This window comes from Rana temporaria, chromosome 7 (genome assembly GCF_905171775.1).
Source record: "Rana temporaria chromosome 7, aRanTem1.1, whole genome shotgun sequence".
Taxonomy (NCBI): Eukaryota; Metazoa; Chordata; class Amphibia; order Anura; family Ranidae; genus Rana; species Rana temporaria.
The window spans coordinates 32782080-32802764 of NC_053495.1; the positions used below are offsets into that span (position 1 = coordinate 32782080).

Here is a 20685-nt window from a genome sequence, read left to right on the forward strand (position 1 = left end):
GTGCAACCATCCAAAATTGCTCCCCAGCCCGTCAGGCTGGCGTCTGTGGTCACTATCTTCCAAGCCACTGGGCTGAAAGACCTCCCCTTCAGTAGATTCTGAGGGTCTAACCACCAACACAGACTTTGTCGGACTCTTGATGAGAGCGGCAACGGGATATCCAAGGCCTGTGGCCTTCTGCTCCATGCTGACAGGATGGCTGCCTGTAGGATGCGAGTGTGGCTCTGGGCGTATGGTACCGCCTCGAATGTGGCCACCATCTTGCCTAGTAACCTCATACATAGGCGAATAGTCGGTTCTTTCTTGCTTAGAACCAGTAGGATTAATTCCTTGATGGCTTTTACCTTCCTCAGAGGTAGGAACACTCCTTGTTGTTCTGTGTCTAATCTCATGCCGAGATATTCCAACTGCTTTGTGGGCTGGAAAGCTGACTTTTCTCGATTTAGGACCCAGCCGAACCTCTTGAGGTATTGGACCGTGAGGGCCACTGCTCGCTCCAAGCCGGGAGACGAGTGATCTATGACTAGGAGGTCGTCCAGGTATGCTAGGATCGTGACCCCTTGGATCCTTAGTTTGGCTAGGATTGGAGCTAGGACCTTCGTGAACACCCGGGGGGCCGTAGCCAACCCGAAGGGAAGCGCCACGAATTGGAAGTGACGCGAAGCCACCATGAAGCGTAGATATCTTTGATGTGGCTGATAAATTGGAACATGAAGGTAGGCATCCTTTATGTCTATGGACGCCATGAAGTCGTCCTTCTGGAGTGTGGCAGCTGCTGACCGCACGGATTCCATCCGAAATGAGCGGATCTTTAGATATGCATTTACCATCTTTAGGTCCAAAATTGGCCTGACATCTCCATTGGATTTTGGGATGATGAATAGGTTGGAGTAGAAACCCAGCCCCTGTTCCAGGACTGGTACCTCTACTATTACTTCCTGGGAAAGTAGATGATCTAATGCCGATCTTAATGCGGCTCCCTTTTCCGGATCGTTTGGAATCCTCTACTTCTGGAAATGAGGAGGAGGAAACCTTAGGAAATCTAATTTGTAGCCTGTGGCCACGGAAGACCGTACCCACTCGTCGGGAATGCTGGCTTCCCAAATCTCTGAAAAGAGTCGCAGCCTTCCCCCCACCTTCGTGGGTGGGGGCGCCCCTTCATAAGGTTGGCTTGGGGGCTGGTTTTGCTGGTTTGCGAAACCACTGCCTTTTGCCTCTAACAGCCTGTCCTTGTGATCTGCTGTTGAAGCCGAAGTTTGCTTTTGCAGGAGGCCGTCGATACTGCTTGGCATTAGAGGGCCCCTGCCCAGGGGAATACTGTCGTTTAAACGCAGGTCCCTGAACCTTCTTCTTAGTTGGCAAGAGAGTACTCTTGCCGTTTGAAATGGTCTGAATGTATTTATCTAGGTCTTCTCCGAAGAGTCGTCCTCCATGGAAGGGGAACCCTACCAGGAGCTTCTTGCATGGGGGCTCAGCCTCCCAGCTTTTTAACCATAAGAGTCTTCTCATATGGATAAGGGATAACGATAAACGTGACGCTTGCTGGATAGAATCCTTGATTGCGTCTACCGTAAAACATATGGCCTTAGGGACATCCGAAAATTTTTCTGCCTGCTGGGCCGGAATAAGTTTAAGCATCTGCTTAAATTGATCCGATAATGCTTGAGCGACCCCAATCGCAGCCACAGCTGGCTGTACTACTGCCCCTGCAGTAGTGAAGGAGTTCTTAAGTAGTGCTTCCAAGCGCTTATCAACTGGATCCTTGAACACCTGTATGTTTTCTACAGGGCATGTTAACGATCTGTTAACACATGAGATGGCTGCGTCCACTGCAGGAGTAGCCCATCTTTTGGAAAAATTTTCTTCCATAGGATATAGGACAGAGAACCTTTTAGGTGGTAAGAAGATCTTATCTGGCTTGTTCCAATCTTGGAACAAAATTCCCTCTAATAGAGGATGGATCGGAAACACAGCATTGCTTTGAGGCGCCCTCAGTGAGCCCAAAGCTGAAACCGTCGATACCTGGAGATCTGGTACTGGCAAGTTGAATGTCCTATGGACCAAGTCCGACAATCCTTGAATCCACCAGCTCTCCCTCAGGGAGACTGCCCCAGACTCCTCTGTATCCGGGTCTTCGATCCCTGAACCTACTTGGTCCGTGTCCAAGAGGTCGTCCAATTCCCCTGAGGAAAGGACCTCCTCTTCTGAGGGTCCGCGCTCGGGCGACGGAGATCTATTCCGCTTACTGCCCCGCATAGCTGCGGATATCATTTTTCCCATGCTTTTCTGCATCTCTTTTAAAGAGGTGAGTAATACCTCCTCCGTGACCATCTTAGGGTTGGACTGACCCGCGTCAGCTCCAGCCCCAGATCCCGATGGCCCCAAGGCTCCCTGTAGGGAAAACAGCGGCATACCATGGTACAATACCGAGGTACACCTGCTACCTATTGGTATTTGGAACTATAAAAGTTAATTGTCCAAACACCTGTTTGGGGGATAAAAAAATGCTTCCTCTCCCCTAGATGACTTTTTTTTTTTTTTTTTTTTTTTTCGTTTTTGTTTCAAATCCAGGAAAGATAAAACATTCTGTCCCCCTGAGTAGTATTGCAAAGAAAAACTATGAGATGGAAAAGAAACAGCCTATTTCTAGGCTTGACAAAACAGTCCTCTGAAGACTGCAATATCCTTTCTGGCCACTGTGTGTCCTCGGCGCCCCGTGCTGCCGCTCTGGTCTTTCTCCTCAGTTCCAAAGTATTGATGGAACAAACAAGGAAGGGCCGCCCCTTCCTTTAAGCCACTGACCCGCCCTTCCCCCCCAGCAACCTCAAACAGGAAATGCCCCTCCCGACAGGGGGAGGGGGGGGGGATTTTGGGAGGAAGGGACCTCTCTGTTCCAGCAAACTGCAGCCTGCAGCCTGGAACCATGAGGAGGTCAGCGTTTTGCCTGCTTGCAGGCTCTGAGGAGGAAGACTGAATGGAGCATCGCCTGGAGGCCTGCAGGTAAGCAAAGCTCTCTGACACACACATATATTTTTATATAACACAGGCCCCACTCAATGCTTTTCCAACACTACAAGGGAGGTCACATCTAATGGGGAATAATACATAGAGAGCCATCCTATCTTTATGATATGTGACTAGTTTGCCAGATGCAGTGCATAACTTTAGGCATGTCCCCTGTGACCCCCCAGAAAAAAACCTGCTAAGAACCAAGTTCCGCAAGTTTTCCCCTCACTTACCTGCTCCATGCCGCAGGACTTTGCCAAGCAAGAGGCCCAATCTTCCCCCATCTCCGTGGGGATGTCTAGACCTTCAGGCCCTGGGTTCCTATGAAGGATCCACTGTCCTGGGCCCATATAGCACCCTGGCAACAGAAAACTTTAGGTACCCAAAGGTTTCTAAGTTCTGGGCCCAGGGTCCAGCTCTCTAAAAAGAAAAGCATTATGGGCTATACCCCAAGGGTTTGGGGTCCGGTTACTGACCACTTTAGCGCTGAGGCTTTTTTGGACAGAACCGGTAGCTCACCTAATCCCAAGGATGCGGAGGCAAGCTAAACCATGACTAACACCTAAGACACTGGCGTAAAAACTGAGGTACTCCTCCTATGGGAGGGGGTTATATAGGGAGGGGCATTTCCTGTTTGAGATTGCCAGTGTCTACACCTGAAGGTACTCCATATAACCCATATAGTAATGAATGCCGCTCTGTGTCCCGTGATGTACGATAAAGAAAAAACATTTAGAAGGGAAACCGAGGGAAAAGGTAAGTGAACCAACAATGGACTAGCTTAAAGGAACCTATTTAGAAAATAAATTTTGTCAAAGCTTATCAATTATTCTACCCCCCCTAAGAAAGAAAGAAAGAAAGAAAGAAAGAAAACGTTTTTTTTAAATAATAATAATAGAAAAAAAAAAAAAAAAAGGGGAAAGTTGAAAAATAAGATTAGTACTTCACCTCCCCCCTCCACATCACCCCTAACTACGGTGGAGTATGTCTGCTCTGTCCCTACACACTCCATTCCTTCTACTTGAATTGTGTGTTCTCCTACTGTGTCCTTCTATACCCCAAGAAAAGAGAAGAAAGAAGAGAGAGAGAAAAAAAAGCCCCACCTTCCTACTTCCAAAGAGGCCACTAATGGCTATTGTGTCTGTTCTTTTTATGTGAAAAAATAAATAAAAATTAGAGTTAAAAAGTAAACAATATTAAAATAATAATAATTAAAATTATGCCTCGTGTTTGACTATTAATCACCCGTGATTGTGTGTTGGCCTTCATGGCCTATATTTCCCCAACTTGAATAACAACAAGCAAATTGTAGGAAAATACAAAAAAAAAAAGAAGAGGAAGAAGGGAGGGGAAAATCCCCTTACCTACTTCCAAAGCTGCCAACATGTCAAATCGAACCAGTGTGAACCAGGGCTGAGGCCCTGTACACACGACCGGTTCATCCGATGAGAATGGTCCGACGGACCGTTTTCATCGGTCCACCGCTGAAGTGGCCTGATGGTCTGATGTGTGTACACACCATCAGTTCAAAATCTGATCGGGTCAGAACGCGGTGACGTAAAACACAGCGACGTGCTGAAAAAGACGAAGTTCAATGCTTCCAAGCATGCGTCGACTTGATTCTGAGCATGCGCAGGTTTTGAACCAATGCTTTGTGTACTAACCATCAGTTTGGACCGATCGGTCAGCGGTCCATCGGTTCGATTTTAAAGCATGTTTTAAAATTTTGGACCGAAGGACAACAGACCGATGGGCTGTACACACGGTTGGTTTGGACCGATGAAACTGAACCTCGGTCCATTCTCATCGGTTTTGTCCGACCGTGTGTACAGGGCCTAAGACAATTTTGGCCAACTTTCTGATGTTCGTACAGCTGCTGTGCTTCACTGATTTTCACTTGTTATCTGAAAAGATGGATTCACCCCACGTGTGTTGCATTTAACACTTTTGCGTTGGCATGTATTGACACTTTTTTATTGTGTTGTGTTAATTTGTGTTTTTTTTTTGTCCCACAGCAAGCACCAAACTACTTTGTTTTCCTAACCTGTTGTAGTGTGTTGTGTTGACCCTTCGTGCATCAACACAGCATCTTGGTGTATACCGAGCTTATTGGAAACGATTAATTTCGGCTTGTTTTTGCATCAAAACTGTGCTGTTCAATGCATTCCTATGCTGTTCGATGGCATGGTGTGCTGGTTCCTTTTGTAAATTAATAAGTAATGAATAGATTTGCAAGTTTTTAATTAACTTGAACTAATGCATGCAGATTAATACAGTCTGCATCTAACTATACAGGTCATTATTAGTGATAGACTGCATTCCTGAATTGTGTGATTCTCTGCAGATCAGACAAAATCTACATGGAAATACTCAGATCAAAGTGTACGTGCAAAATACAATAAAAAAATAAATACTGTACATCTCTGCAAAGTTTGTGCATTTTCTCAGGTTTTATCCTCTTAAAAATGGTGCAGGTACAGAAGAATGCACGTTAATCTACCACAAATCCATTGATCTCCCAATTTTTGGAAAGACAAATCCGATAAACTTAGGGCAAAGGCCATTTCCATGCAATACGTCTGTACAAAACTGCATGATCCCAGGTGTATTCCAAAATCACGCACCAGCTATGAAGACACAAGAGTCGTTCAATCAGCTGCATATTGACATGTGCCAGTTCAAAGAGAATGGCATACTCTCCATCATTTGTAAACAATCTGACCAATATGCTGCAGTATTATCTAATTTTTTGGATCAGTAATCATATATTTTTCCTCTCCCCCCCCCCCCCCCCCATTTTGTAACACAATAGCATTAGCTGTATTCTTTGGCGAGAAGATATTCTATTAAGACAACAATAAATTATTTCTATATCATCGTATTTATAGACAGAAACAATGCTTTAGTCTCATGTTGCTATTTTTTTTAAAAGAGTATTACCAAAAAGTAGTATAGCATAAATCATAAACCTGTAGTCTGTATGATCCCACCCTCCCTGTTGGAAGCTATTGGTAGCTAATTGATAAGAGAGAGTAATGCATTATAGTGTTTCGGGCGAGGAGCCATCAGTCACCGGTACTGGGATTACCTGACACTATTTGTAACCTATATCATTTATTAAAGCCATGCTGGTTCCAGACACCAATTATCTTACCCTGTATCTGATGCAAATACTGACCTGGTATACCGTGACTTGTGGGTCCCAGGAGCTCACCTGAACAATGCAAGAAGCAGACACTCATTCTGAGTTAAAGGCCAAAGAACTGTCCAATTAGGACTGTTTTCAGCCGGGGAACACGCACACATTCTTAAAGCTGAACACCAGGCGGGTAATCAAGGATGACAATATTTGTTAGAAAGTAATTTCATGTATTATTAAATACAGCTATTATAAAGTACCTCTATAATCCACTACATGGCCAGACCGGTATACACACCGCTCCTTCACCGCTCCAAAGATGCGGCTAGCAGGACTTTTTTTTTACCATCCCGCTTGCGCACCCCTCCAGTGTGAAAGCCCTTGGCTTTCACACTGGAGAAACAGCAGTGGCTATTTAGGGTCGGTTTGCAGGCACTTTTTTTAGCGCAATAGCGCCTGCAAACAGCTCCAGTGTGAAAGGGGTCTAAAGTTAATTTCACAGGGCTGCCATTCATTGCTGGCTAAAAAAAAAATAGGGGGAACTAGAAAATGCATTTCCTGCAGAAAATGCGTGGGAATGCTGAATAGCCGAATTGCTAAAGTGGATGAATAGCTTAAATCCATAAGAAAAAGTTGAAGTGAGAATCAGCATTCCCACTAATTAGCATCTTTTTAAAAGTAATTACCTTATAGAGCTGCCTCATAAAATTTCTACCATCAAAACTGCCCCAAATTTCTCCCATCATATTGCCACCAAACTACCATTAAATTGCCCCCATCAAAAACTGACCCATCCTTTGCCCCATCAAATTTCCCAATTAAAAACTGCCATTAAATTGCCCCATCAAAAATTTCCCCCTATCCTATTGCCCCATCAAAAACTGCACCATCAAAATTGCCCCCATCCTATTGGCCGATCAAAAAGTGCCCCCATCAAATTATCCCATTAAAAACTGTCCCCATCAAAATTGCCCCCATCCTATTTCCCCTTTAAAAAGTGCCCCTATCAAAAAGTGCCCCCAAACTGCCCCCATCAAAAAATGCCCCCATCAAAAAGTTATAAAAATAGTAGAAAAAAGTTGAAGAAGTCCCATCATTAGCTGAAAGAGATGAACATTTTAAAAGTTGAATGGTTGTAATAGCTGAAAGTATGCAGAAGTTACACAGAGCCAAAAAACTTACGGAATAAAATTAAAATTAAGAATAATAAAAAACGAATATCAATACTGGGAATGCCATTAAGCATTCCCACTAATAATAAAAAAAAACGAATAACAATACTGGGAATGCCATTGAGCATTCCCACTAATAATGCCCCATCATTGGTATCAGTAGGGAGAATAATGCCCCATCTTTGGTATCACTGGGAGGAATAATATCACCTTGTTTGTGTCAGTGGGAGGATTAGCACCTCAAATCAATGGAAGTAAGTGTAGTGTCCCAAGGGCTGCATAAAAGCAAGCAAAGCATTCCATTAGCAGGCCATAGATTTGGAGAGCACTGTGCAGAAATTCTCAATATTGTTTCTTACTATAGCTACTCTCCCTTTTCAAAGTGTAATAGTTGAAAAAGTATGGTCCAGAAAAAACTAAAATTCTACTCTCTTAGGCCCCTTTCACACTGGGTGTCGGTGGTAAAGGTTTATCGTCAATTTCGCAATGCTATTCGGCCGAAAAAGGGTTAAAAACCACCACAAAGTGCCTATGCAGAGGCGCTTTGCTGGCGGTATAGCTGCGGTGCCCCACTTCAATGGGCAAGAGCGGTGGAGGAGCGTTATATACACCTCTCCAAAGATGCTGCTAGCAGGACTTTTTTTTTCACCGTCCTGCTCACGCACCGCTCCAGTGTGAAAGTCCCCTGGAGAGACAGCAGTGTCCGTTTCAGGTCGGTTCGCAGGTGCTATTTTTAGCGTTCTAGCGCCTGCAAAGCTGCCCAGTGTGAAAGGGGTCTTAGAATTAACAGGGAGTTTCCCTGTTCTGCTTTTGCAAGAATGTGCTGTCATTTTAATTTGCAGCTCAGAAAGCCAACTATACTTAAAGCGGAGTTCCACCTAAAAATGGAACTTCCACTTTACCCACTCCTCGCCCCCTTACATGCCACATTTGGCATGTAATTTTTTTTGGGGGGGGAGTGGGGGCTTCAGGAGAAGGGGACTTCCTGTCCCACTTCCTCCTTCCGCCAAGGGGCTGGAAAGGCGATTAGCTTAATCGCCTTTTCACAGCCCCTCCCTGTAGGCGAGCGCCTGTCCAATCGGACGGCGCCGCGCCGCTCGCGCATGCGCACTGACGCTCGCGCAGGCGCAGTGGGTGCCCGGCCGCGAAGCCGAAAGCTGTCACTGCCGGGTGCCCACACTAAGAATGAAGACGCCGGCCGGCGAGGGGGGGGGCGAGGAGCGGAGCCCCGGCCGGCGCGTCGCTGGGGCCGTGGAGCAGGTAAGTGTCTGTTTATTAAAAGCCAGCAGCTACACTTTTTGTAGCTGCTGACTTTTAATAAACTTAAAAAAAAGGTGGAAAACCCCTTTAATAGGACCTTGGTGCCCAAAATGCGGCCCTTTAGCATATGATGTGCGGACCTTGGACCTCAGCAGTCAGTAGTGGGAAGTGGGAACATTGGTTAGTGTATCATCATTGATCTCTACTAGCCTCATGTAACATGTTCTTAGTTTTGTATTGTCCTCTGCAGCACATTCCCAGCCAAAAATATAGCATGTCCACATTCTTTGACCCTCATTTCCTTTATTAGGTCTGCATTTTCGGACAGTCCTCTCAAACATTACATAATATATACTGAGCATGTGCAACCCTTTGTAATGTCTGGGCCCACATTTGAGGCTCCCTTTAGCTCATAAGTTGGCAACCACTGTAATAAGAGCTTCAGGGCTTTTATCTACCTTTGCCTATACAACTATAAATGGTTAAAAATTCACTTTTTACAAATACAAAAGGGTGGGGGTGATTATGGCAAAACTTTCCGGCATGTTATTAACATAAACAAATCCCAATCCATCCATCCAAATCGCTCGGCTCATTGTGTTCCAAATTAGTCATGTCAAATGTCTCAAGAGACCCTGTCTATAGATCCGTCTCTAGCACTGACCTATAGGGCAATTGATTCAGATGTCTTGACACTTAAATGTCATCAAATTTAGCAAAGATTCACACATGTTTAATAGCAAGCAGGAGTGAGATCTTTATCCCGTTATATCTGCAGCAAGATTTCACACTACTGAAGTGTCATGATTGGACCAAAAAGACAATATAATATCTCCCATTTATAATTTTTTTTTTTTTTCTCCCCTTAGCTTCCTGCTCGTTCTGTCTAGGGGAATCGGCTATTTGTATTAAAATATGAGCAGTACTTACCCGTTTTCGAGCTGCATCTTCTTCCGTCGCTTCCGGGTATGGGTCTTCGGGAGCGGGCGTTCCTTCTTGATTGACAGCCTTCCGAGAGGCTTCCGACGGTCGCATCCATCGCGTCACTCGTAGCCGAAAGAAGCCGAACGTCGGTGCGGCTCTATACTGCGCCTGCGCACCGACATTCGGCTTCTTTCGGAAAATCGTGACGCGATGGATGCGACCGTCGGAAGCCTCTCGGAAGCCTGTCAATCAAGAAGGAACGCCCATTCCCGCAGCCCATACCCGGAAGCGACGGAGAGGATGCATCTCGTAAACGGGTAAGTACTGCACATATTTTAAAATAAATAGCCGATTCCCCTAGTAAAGACGAGCAGGAATCTAAGGGGGAAAAGTGCCCTCTAAGGGTGAACCCCCGCTTTAAGGTTAAAAATCTTTAATTCTACCAGTGAGCTTTATTTTGATAAAAAGAGGTCTCTCTCTCCAATAATAAAAAAAAAAATATTAATTTTCAAATTCACACCCTTTAAAGCCAGTTTCAACTGCAATAATTTTTTTTTTTTTAACCTTTCACAAGCATTTTAAATGGCATTGTAACACTCACATCTTCTGTAAAATGTGTACCCCATCCTGTTCCGGGATACGGTGCTGCTGGACCAGCATGCACCACCCGTTCTCTCCCCGATCATGCGCATTCTGTCATTGCAGCGCCATCAACTACTCAGGTTGCCATCACAACAGGCGTCGGAAGTGCCCGCCACGTTGTGATGGCAACAAAGCATTTGGCGCTGCCCACTGACTCCTGGGAAATGATGACACACATCTCTCGGGAGCAGTAGCGAGCGGAGGCGCAGAGGGAAGTGACATCAGGAGCCAAGGTGATGAAGGAGGAAGATTTCAATGGACCGCATAGCAACAGGCAAAAAGACGCAAGTAAAAAAAAAATTATATTAGTACGTGCACATTAACTGCTTGCCGACCTGCCGCCGTCATTCTACGGCGTCAGGTTGGCTCTCCTGCGCGAGAGCCCGTCATTCTACACGGCTCTCTCGCAGGCTACCAGGGGCGCGCGCCCCTGACTCCCGCGTGCGTGCCCGGCGGGCGCGATGGCCGCCGGGCACCCGCGATCGCTCGTTACAGAATGGGGACCGGGAGCTGTGTGTGTAAACACACAGCTCCCGGTCCTGTCAGGGGGGGAAATGCTAAACCTTTGTTCATACAATGTATGAACAGAAGATCAGTGATTTCCCCTAGTGAGGCCACCCCCCCTACAGTTAGAACACACCCAGGGACATACTTAACCCCTTCCCCGCCCCCTAGTGTTAACCCCTTCACTGTCAGTGGCATTTCTATAGTAATCCAATGCATTTTTATAGCACTGATCGCTATAAAAATGCCAATGGTCCCAAAAATGTGTCAAAAGTGTCCGAAGTGTCCGCCATAATGTCGCAGTACCGAAAAAAATCCAAAAAAAAAAAACGCTGATCGCCGCCATTACTAGTAAAAAAAATGCCATAAAAATACCCCCTATTTTGTAAACGCTATAACTTTTGCACAAACCAATCAATAAACGCTTATTGCGATTTTTTTTAACGAAAAATATGTAGAAGAATACGTATCGGCCTAAACTGAGGAAAAAAATAGTTTTTTTATATATTTTTGGGGGATATTTATTACAGCAAAAAGTAAAAAATATAATTTTTTTTCAAAATTGTCGTTCTATTTTTGTTTATAGCGCAAAAACTAAAAACCGCAGAGGTGATCAAATACCACCAAAAGAAAGCTCTATTTGTGGGAAAAAAAGGACGTCAACTTTGTTTGGGAGCCACGTCGCACGACCGCGCAATTGTCAGTTAAAGCGACGCAGTGCCGAATCGCAAAAAGTACTCTGGTCTTTGACCAGCAATATGGTCCGGGGGTTAAGTGGTTAATGCCCTTTTTTTTGGGGTGGAACACTTTAAAGGGGAGAGCTCCCCCGATCTGCTGCTTGGACATGTGCTGACAGCAAAACATGCAACATAAGAGCAAAGTTGATGACTTATTAATTTGTTCTTACTCCTTCCCTGTCCATTCAGCAGGCTGTAGAAGGGGAGGTTACACCACTATTTTCCTTGTCATCAGGCTGTGGGAGGGGCTTTGGGAGGGGTAATGACACTATTGTACTGTTTAGAGAGACAGTGAAATCACACTTGGCATAGAAGACTGTTCCCACACATGTGCATTTCAGTTGTGTATTTACCGTAAATTGGATTTTAGAGTGAACTGATAGATAAAAGACTGCATGCAATTAAAAGCAACATTTTGTATTATTCCAGAGAAAATTAAACAATATTCGGTTTTAAGACAGACATGTACTTGTCACTTCCTGAGTGTTTTACTTGGCTATCACCACCCAGAGAAGGCTTTTTGTATTTAAATCACTGTAAAGTAGGTTCAGAAGCTCACAAATATTTTAATAATATCAAGGCCGACTTTAATTAAAGCTGTGGGATTTAGCCGGATTGTTACTCTATACAGTTAATGTAGCACTCTGGATAACAATTACCGAGGTTTACAGCACAGGGGTGTTTTTCTCTCTCCATAGTTATTGAGTTTTATAAGCAAATACGTACGGCAAGGTCACATCTTCCCTGTGCAAGAGCAACATCTAATGAAAGAGTAAATCTAAAAGTCTAACCCATTGGCATAGAGGTCACTTTCCTGCACAGTAAACCAATTAGCATCTATTTCACATCTTTGCGGTGGCACATCACAGATAACACATTGATAAACAATCCATAAATTTGTTGAAACTCCACAGTATCTGAACATAATTATTTTGGATTAGAGAGTGACAATCATGGTTAAGGTTCACAAGACACCGTCACTTTTTTCATTCTGAGATTCACAGATCACCAAATTTCCCACAACAAGGTCTTGGGGAACCCCTGGTTATAATTTGTATACCTACAACACATGGTACATTAGTATTTTGGTCAGTGGGAAGAATCCTTCTTATACCACTGGTCAGCGGGAAGAATGCCCCTTTCTTACAGATGGCTTAAAACAGGGCTCAAAATTTCAAGTCCTGAGCTACTAGCCAGGCCTCAAGAGTTACTCCCCACCAGTTGCCCCACCTAATTCATACACTGCCCTGCGCCTAATTGCACCCGTAATTACGCCCTCGTAGATTATCTCATGGAATAACAATGTTTTATGCAGAATCAAGTTACACAATTAAATATTACCAACAACAACTTTAACAAAATGGGATAGGGCACTGGGGGCAGACCAGAGGGACAGGGCACTGGGGGCAGACCAGAGGGACAGGGCACTAGAACTGGGTCTCTTCCCCATTCTCTTGCTGTCTCTTCTGCAGCTCCCATCCATCCTCTCTCTCTCTCCCATTCATCTCATCATCAGGACCCTGTGTGTGCGGCTCCACGCTTGCATGTCCCACTTCCCCCTTTTATTCAGGCTGGCAGAGAGGAGAGGAGCTGCAGCACAGCGGGAGGGAGTACAATCCAGCGCTGAGATCCACACAATTGCACAGACATTGACACCATAGCACAGCGCACACTGAGAGCGCACAGCACACATTGAGACCAGTCTGTTCACAGTGCTCAGGCTAAACTGTTGGACACTTAAATAGAGCACAAGGAGAAGAAAACTGCACAAACTGGAAGGCTGCCGCTCTCATGTCAGGGCAACTTTCAGTGAGCGCTGCACCGGAGTGGTAATTTTTGCGATCCTCCACCTCACTCATTACTTTCTGCTCTCCAGCTACATTGGTCAGGGCCTGGGGGAGGGGGGCAAGCTCAGAGAGGTCATACTGTTAGGTCCCATGGCTTAATGAGAATTGTAAGGAGAGCACCTGTGTACTGCTCTGCCTGTGCGCGGCTCACCAAACTACTTTTCCCGAGCATGCACCTTTCCTCTTCGGCCGTCAATCTCATCGGGACTCTAAGTGTAGGCACAGATTGGAAGGAGATTGGTCATGCAGCCCTGTCATCACTCGCCCCCAGCTTAAATCCACTCGCCAAATGCTAGTAGGCGAGTGGAAATTTTGAGGGATGGCTTAAAATATCATTTGTGTCGGCGGTTATTTATCCGAGACGTTCAAGGAATCCCTAGTGAGCTCTTCAGGAACCTTAGGGCTCCATAAAACTCTGGTTGAGAAAGTATGGTCTAGGTGGAAAACGGAGATGCACTGCAAAAAATGCAATAGGACCTTATATATTTTGATGAGCTGCCTAACACAATGCCTGCATTTTTCTCCTGGTCATTCTGGTGCAATTTCACCCTAACATATATGTGTCGATATATTGCATATATTGACAGTTGCATAATCCTTCCTTAACTGGGTGACTAGGGCTGAGTGCTGGTATCGCTGGCCACTATTGGATCATACAGTTTAGAAAAGGCACCCAAATTGTCCTCCCTTGATAAGGCCCCTTTGACACTGTCAGAGTCCACCAGATGATCTGCCTGCTCAGTGGGAGATCTCTCTCTGCTGAACCTCGCTAAGCAGGCGGATGACTTGGTTCGTGTCTGACCCATTCATGCAGAGTGAACACAGCCCGCTGTCCTCTATGGGTTGTCAGATGGAAACAGATGGGCCGTCCGTTTTAATCCAACTGTAATCCCATCCGCCAGACGGATGGGGAACAGATACCCATCCATCTGTTTTCAGTGGACAGGACCGGATCGGATGTAGGTGGGTGTCAACGGACACGTCTGTTGACATCCACTGCTCCATAGAGAGCAACGGATGGTCCCATTGGGTTTGCCTAAAAAACTGACAGGTGGACCCATCCATGTTAAAAGGGCCTAAACTCATTTCTTCTCCATCCCTCTGTATTCACATAAACCTATATGCTCAGCAGGGTCAGGAGATAAACATATGATGTGTTCTGCAGTTTTTTCCAAGTCAAGTATAGTCTGGCCAACCTCTAGATCAGGACTCAAAATTTCAAGTCCTGAGCTACTAGCTAGGCCTTAAGGCCATTTGCCCCACCCAACCCCTATAATGCCCCATCCCTAATTCCACCCCTAACTACACCCTCATAAATTATCTCATGAAAGGACACTTAAATGTTTTAAGCAGAATTAAGTAACAAAAATAAATATTAACAACTTCATCAGTGCAGCCCCACACTCGCCAGCAATCATTTTCCACTCACAAAATGTGAGTAGGCAAGTGGAAATTTTGAGGGCTGCTCTAAATCTTTGTAGCTTGACAGTGGTTGATGTTCAGCCAACCTTTTAAATCTAGCACCTTCGTGCCAGCAGCCAAATTAAGTAGATGCAAAAAATAAAAAATAAATGTAAAGACGTTATAGAAAGAGATTAAAATAAAAAAAAAACTTGTTTCAAGGTTCTGATGCTCAAAGAAGCACAATAGTGACATCACTGTGTTCTGGGGGTGCTTGAAATCCAGCAAAAATGCACTCCTACAATGGACTGAGGCACAATCTCATTTTTTAAATGCCTAGCTATCCCAAAGAGTGGGGGTGAAGCGTGTGAGGTCACCTGCGCCTCTCATAAGCCAGCACCAGCGGTGAATATTGTTTTTTGGACAATCTATTTTTGTTTGGGTGCTGGCAGGAAAGAGGACTGTCTAAGTCAGGGATAAGCAATTAGCGGACCTCCAGCTGTTGCCAAACTACAAGTCCCATCATGCCTCTGCCTCTGGGTGTTATGCTTGATGCTGTCAGAGTCTCGCTATGCCTCATGGGACTTGTAGTTTGGCAACATCTGGAGGTCCGCTAATTGCTTATCCCTGGTCTAAGTCCAGCATTATTTTTAATATGTGTAGGAGGTTTTAAAAAAGTAAAAAAAAAATAACATTATATATATATATATATATATATATATATATATATATATATATATATATATATATATATATATATATATATATATATATATATATATAACCCCTCCCATTAATCTAACAGCACTTGTCCTTCTAGCAGGATGGTTGGACTATTAGGTTGGTTAGACATTTAACAAAATATTCCCCCATATGTTTTACTGCCTAATAAAAAGGGAAATAAGCCATTCTTATAAATAAGATATCGTTTACCTTTAAGATTCATTTGTTTTATCGGTTTCCGTGCAGTGCACCTTACATGATCGGGATTTTATTGCCGTCCGCCATGTATTTTTAATGTTTGCAATTAGAAAGCCAATAACGGCAGCCAATCTGCCACTGTCATCCTGTTCACAGTAAAAATCAGTGATGTGCATTAGCTGCAGCATTACGCTTAATAAAACCTAATAATATGGTCTACCGCCATGTACTTGTCTTGAAACATTTATTTCTTCGGCACAGGAGCACGGCAAAAACAGGAGGAATATTAACAGCAAGAGAGCACCTTTGCACTACTTTCAATTGACACTGTCCAGTTATTATTGTTTTTTTCCCCTCACTTCCTGCCCCAGTACTAATCAAGAGACCCTATTATCATCCTAAAGGCCAAGTTCATCTGAAAAAGATAAATGGATACATTTTTGCAGGAATTAATGTGCATTTATTACATTTTTCACAGGAGCCTGCAAAGCACTGCATCTGTAATCAGTGGAATGTAAGTGCAATGTCAGGCTTCTGCAGACACTGCCTATAGCAATGTGACTGTACCTCTGTTTCTTGGCTTGCTGTCAAATTTGACTACTCCAGGAAAAGCCATTATTCTTGCACAGCACCCTCCATCCTTGCACCTCATATATCTCTCCTCTTTTGGAAGTGCCTAAATACTGTGTGTGCTGTCCCAGCTCCTCTACCCTTCCTCTCACCTCCTTACATAACCTTTTATGTAGCGGCTGGGGAAGGAACGCAGGACAATACTATAGAGGTCAAGTGGGTGAGCTTGGAGTCTGATTAAACCACATCCAAGATGGCGGCACCCAGCAGCAGTCTATGGGCATTTGATATCTACACGAGGGAGTATTTTACAGGTAAATACCACGCACAAAATATATTAATGCCCATATAATCTTATGGGAAGATTTTGATGAAATGGTCTGGCAACAGGGTCTTTTTAAAGAAAGTGAGTGTAATATGTCACCTTTGACTCTGGAACACGTGTGTCACAATAATTCAACATGATCTGTATACTCTTATTCATTGACAGTCATAAACATTTTGGGTTCTCCTTCATTTTCTGTGTTGGTGACAATAGTCACAAAGACCAACAGCGAGGGAGCATGGGGCACACAAAACAATAAATATCTATCTGCATCTTTGCTGAAACGGTTATAAGTAACCCAAGAGTAGTTCATTGGATTCAACAACACATCATTTTTTTGTGATTCAAGTCCATTTAGGCTGATTTTAAACAAGTGTATCAGCATTCTTAATAGAAGCTATTAAGCTGAGTGGAATCCGCAGTTTTGTTTGTCATCAGCCATTTAAGGAAATGCTTACACAAGCAGTTTTGGTGAAGCCTACTGAATACTAAACTAGTCTTCCCCAATCTTTATGGAGAGGGATGTGTTAAAGGCTTAAAGTACACCTGTCACCTAAAAAACATTATATAATAATAGGTAATGCAAATATATCTTCTCTGTCCTTCTTTGGTGCCCCAGGAGACCTACCAGGCCTTCCTACTGGCCTGTTACTATGATGGACCACCTACATAGCTAATAAAAAGGTGATAAAGGGTGTAGGCTGTGCCCTCAACATTACAAGGAAGGGCTGAAATTGGAATAAGAGTATAATCCAAAAATCAGGGCTTCTGGGTCCCATTTCATTCTCTATGCTGCCTGCATCTGAGCCTTAAAGGGGTTGTAAACCCGCATGGTTTTTCACCTTAATGTATTTTATGCATTAAGGTGAAAAACCTTATGTAGTGCTGCAGCCCCCCAGTTTTACTTACCTGAAAGCCGTCATCTTCCATCCGGGAATAAGCACACACCAGCTCTAGCTGGTGTTTCGTGTCCCGATTGAATAAATTGAAAGCAGTGCAGCCATTGGATCCCACTGCTGTCAATCAAATCCAATGATGTGGCGCCGGGGGGCGGGCCGAGTCCTGCATTTTGTGTGAATGGACACAGATGCAGGACTCGGGAGCACACCCGCACGTGTGTCCACCTTAGAAGAGCCTTCTCCAACATGGACACTCGATGCAGGGAGGAGCCACCACCGCTGCTGAGGGACCCCTGAAGAGGACCGGGGCCACTCTGTGCAAAACAGACTGCACAATGGAGGCGAGTATGACATGTTTGTTATTTAAAAGAAAAAAAACAAGGGTTTACAACCCCTTTAAGCCCTGTACACACGAGCCAAATGGCAGGAGACATCGGCTTCTGTTGGAGGAGCATGCTGGAAAACCTGAATAACTCTCGATCAGCGCTCCCAGCCAATGTGCTTAAATAGCCTGCTGGACATTCATCCTGTGCCTAACAACAGGTTAGTCTGCACTATACAGGATTACTCCTGTAATTTTGACTGTACTGGTACTCTATATTGTCGGTTTACCACAGGACGTTATGAGCTCACTGGGTTTAAGGTAGAACAGGTTGCTAAAGTTACAGAGTTAAAGTTTGTTCACAAGATTAAAAAACAAAAATCTACTGTGGTTTTATGTCTTAAATCCCCTCAAAATCTCCTTGCATTTATTTATTTTTAAATCTCAGACTGCCATCTAAATTAGAACATGCTCCAACATTTGGGCAAAACACACATACAAAGATAATTTTTTTGGGCCATGCTCACTCTAGCTCTCAATTAAAATACTCAGTTCCTTGCCTTAAAAGCTCAATAAATCTCAACAATAAATTCTAAGTGGTTTCCACCACACATAGCCTACAGACAAGGGGTGTCGGTTGCGATTCTTAGTTTTTTTCACTTTAGTTGTCCGCCACTAGACATGATGAATATACTATAAGCTATTGTTTGGCAGAGAAGTTTTTAATGGAATATCAATGACACCGCTCCGGTACCCCATAAAGCTTTTAAATAAAAGGACACTAAATCAAACCTGTGTCGCCCTTGTTTGAAACAGAACAATGTATAACATTTCCATCATTTTATGGATGCTTCTAAGTCCACTCTCAGTGGACAAGTAGCTGATAGATGGGCAGCAAGGTCTAAGCGCTGTGATGTGGCGGTACGTGATAGGAAATGATCATTATTTAGACTTGTAGCAAACTAAGCTAAGGTTTAGAGGGAATTTAGAGAGCTGAAGAATTTCACATCCAAACTTCAGCTCTTATTCAGACAAAAGCTCCCACTTTAAGACAATTTCATATAATTCGACTTTCAGCAGACATGCATTACCACTCTGCATAATTTGCAAGCGTTCAGTTGCTGCAGATATAGTCCATTCAGACCACTGTATATAAAGCAGATATCTTTGCCTTATATTATCAGGGTCACAATGAATCCCAAAGCACAAAATGTAAGCCTAACTAAACACACTAGCCCCACTTTTATGCCCCGTACACACAATCGGAAATTCCGACAGCAAAAGTCCGATGTGAGCTTTTGAACAGAAATTCTGACCGTGTGTATGCTCCATCGGACAACAAAAGATTGAGAGCTGGTTCTCAAATTTTATGACGGAAAAAATTTCTATCGGAAAATCCGATCGTCTGTAGCAATAACAACGCACAAAATTCCGACACATGCTCAAACCATTCGACACATGCTCGGAAGCATTGAACTTAATTTTCTCGGCTCGTCGTAGCGTTGTACGTCACCGCGTTCTTGATGGACGAAAGTTCCGAGAACTTTTGTGTGATCGTGTGTATGCAAGCCAAGCTTCAGCGGAATTCAGTCAGAGAAACCATCCAAGCTTTTTCCGACGGAAAATCCAATCGTGTGTATGTGGCATTAGTCTTATTTCCCTTCTTTCCTTCCAACAAACGTAACAGGATTTATTGACATTTCATGTGCTACAAAAAGAAATCTGCTGTATAAACAGTGAGGTCCCATTCACACCCGAGCGATTTGTAGCTTGAAGTCGGAAACTACAAAACGCTGGAGGGGATAAAATCTATTATTCTCTATGGAGATGGTTCACATCTCCACTCCAAAACGCCTGAAGCCAAAAGCTCCAAAACGCCTGAAGCCCCAACAAGTTCTGGAGCTTTTTTTTTTTTAGGCAGATTTGGGCGTTTTTCTGCTTTTTACATTGGTGACCTTTTGACCTTTACAAAACCACAGCAAAAACGTGTAAAAATCACGGCAAAAAACTCCTGAACTTTCTGCTTAAAAACGCTACGCTCAGGTGTGAATGGGGCCTATGTAATGACACCTAAAATGGTCAACATTAGCAGAAAAAATAAATAAAAGGGTACTCAAAGAGTACCCAGGACACTCCGTTCAGCGCTCTCCGCTCAATTGGCTGGCTGATGGTTTTCCAGCATGCTCGTCCTAAACGGTCAAATGTCTGTTTTTTTTTTTTTAACCAGCCAATGTCTCCCGACATTTGGCCCATGACGGGGAAAAAAAGTCCCGCTAGCCGCATCTTTGGAGCGGTGAAGGAGCGGTGTGTATACCGCTCCTTCACCGCTCCCGCCCATTGAAACAATGGGACAGCGTGGCTATACCGCTGGCAATGCGCCTTTAGAAATCTATCAAATCCCACATCTACACAATCTCCCGTTGCTATCTATTGTATTCAGATAGCCAGCACCCATGGCTGCCCGAAGAGCTGGCTATCCACATCCCATGAGGCATTGTAACACACTGACATTTACAGAGATGACTGGGCATGATGGGAATTGTAGTTCCTGAACAACTGGAGGGCCGTAGTTTGAAGACCCATGATCTACAGTCACTATTCGGCTGACAAATATCCGCCCGGCTCCTCTGGATTGAAGGATGCTGGGTGGAATGGTGCCAAAAAGACCAACCGGCAGCTTGAATTTTAGCAAGTTCATCAACGACCAGCTAAACTTCCCTCAGTTTATGCCCAGCTTTTCCAAAGTCTACATAAATCAACGTCTACAAATAAAAAAGCATAAGAAAGTGCAGTACAGGAACATGTAAACAAATTCTAGAAGGGTCTTATAGGCAACAGAAATAATTTCTCAGGCAGTTTAAGAAATAAGGCCTCATGTCTAGTAAAATATTCTACTTACAAGGCACTGCATGGCGATAAAGATTATCTCGAATGATTTGCTGCAGTTCGTGGTCAGGGGAAGCTTTCTGGAACCTCTGGCTGAGATAATGCCTCAGGTCCTTGTTGAGTCGGCTCC

General features: G+C 44.1%; 1 protein-coding gene across 10 annotated transcripts in view; it reads right to left on the reverse strand.

The window, feature by feature from the left end:
• Positions 1 to 20685, reverse strand: part of MAGI1 (membrane associated guanylate kinase, WW and PDZ domain containing 1) — a 693886-nt gene that overhangs the window by 352884 nt on the left and 320317 nt on the right. For all 10 annotated transcript variants that reach the window (XM_040359187.1, XM_040359189.1, XM_040359182.1 and 7 more), the window contains exon 2: positions 20569 to 20685. In XM_040359187.1, coding sequence (XP_040215121.1) covers positions 20569 to 20685 — 117 coding nt within the window. The remainder of the gene's footprint in view (positions 1 to 20568) is intronic.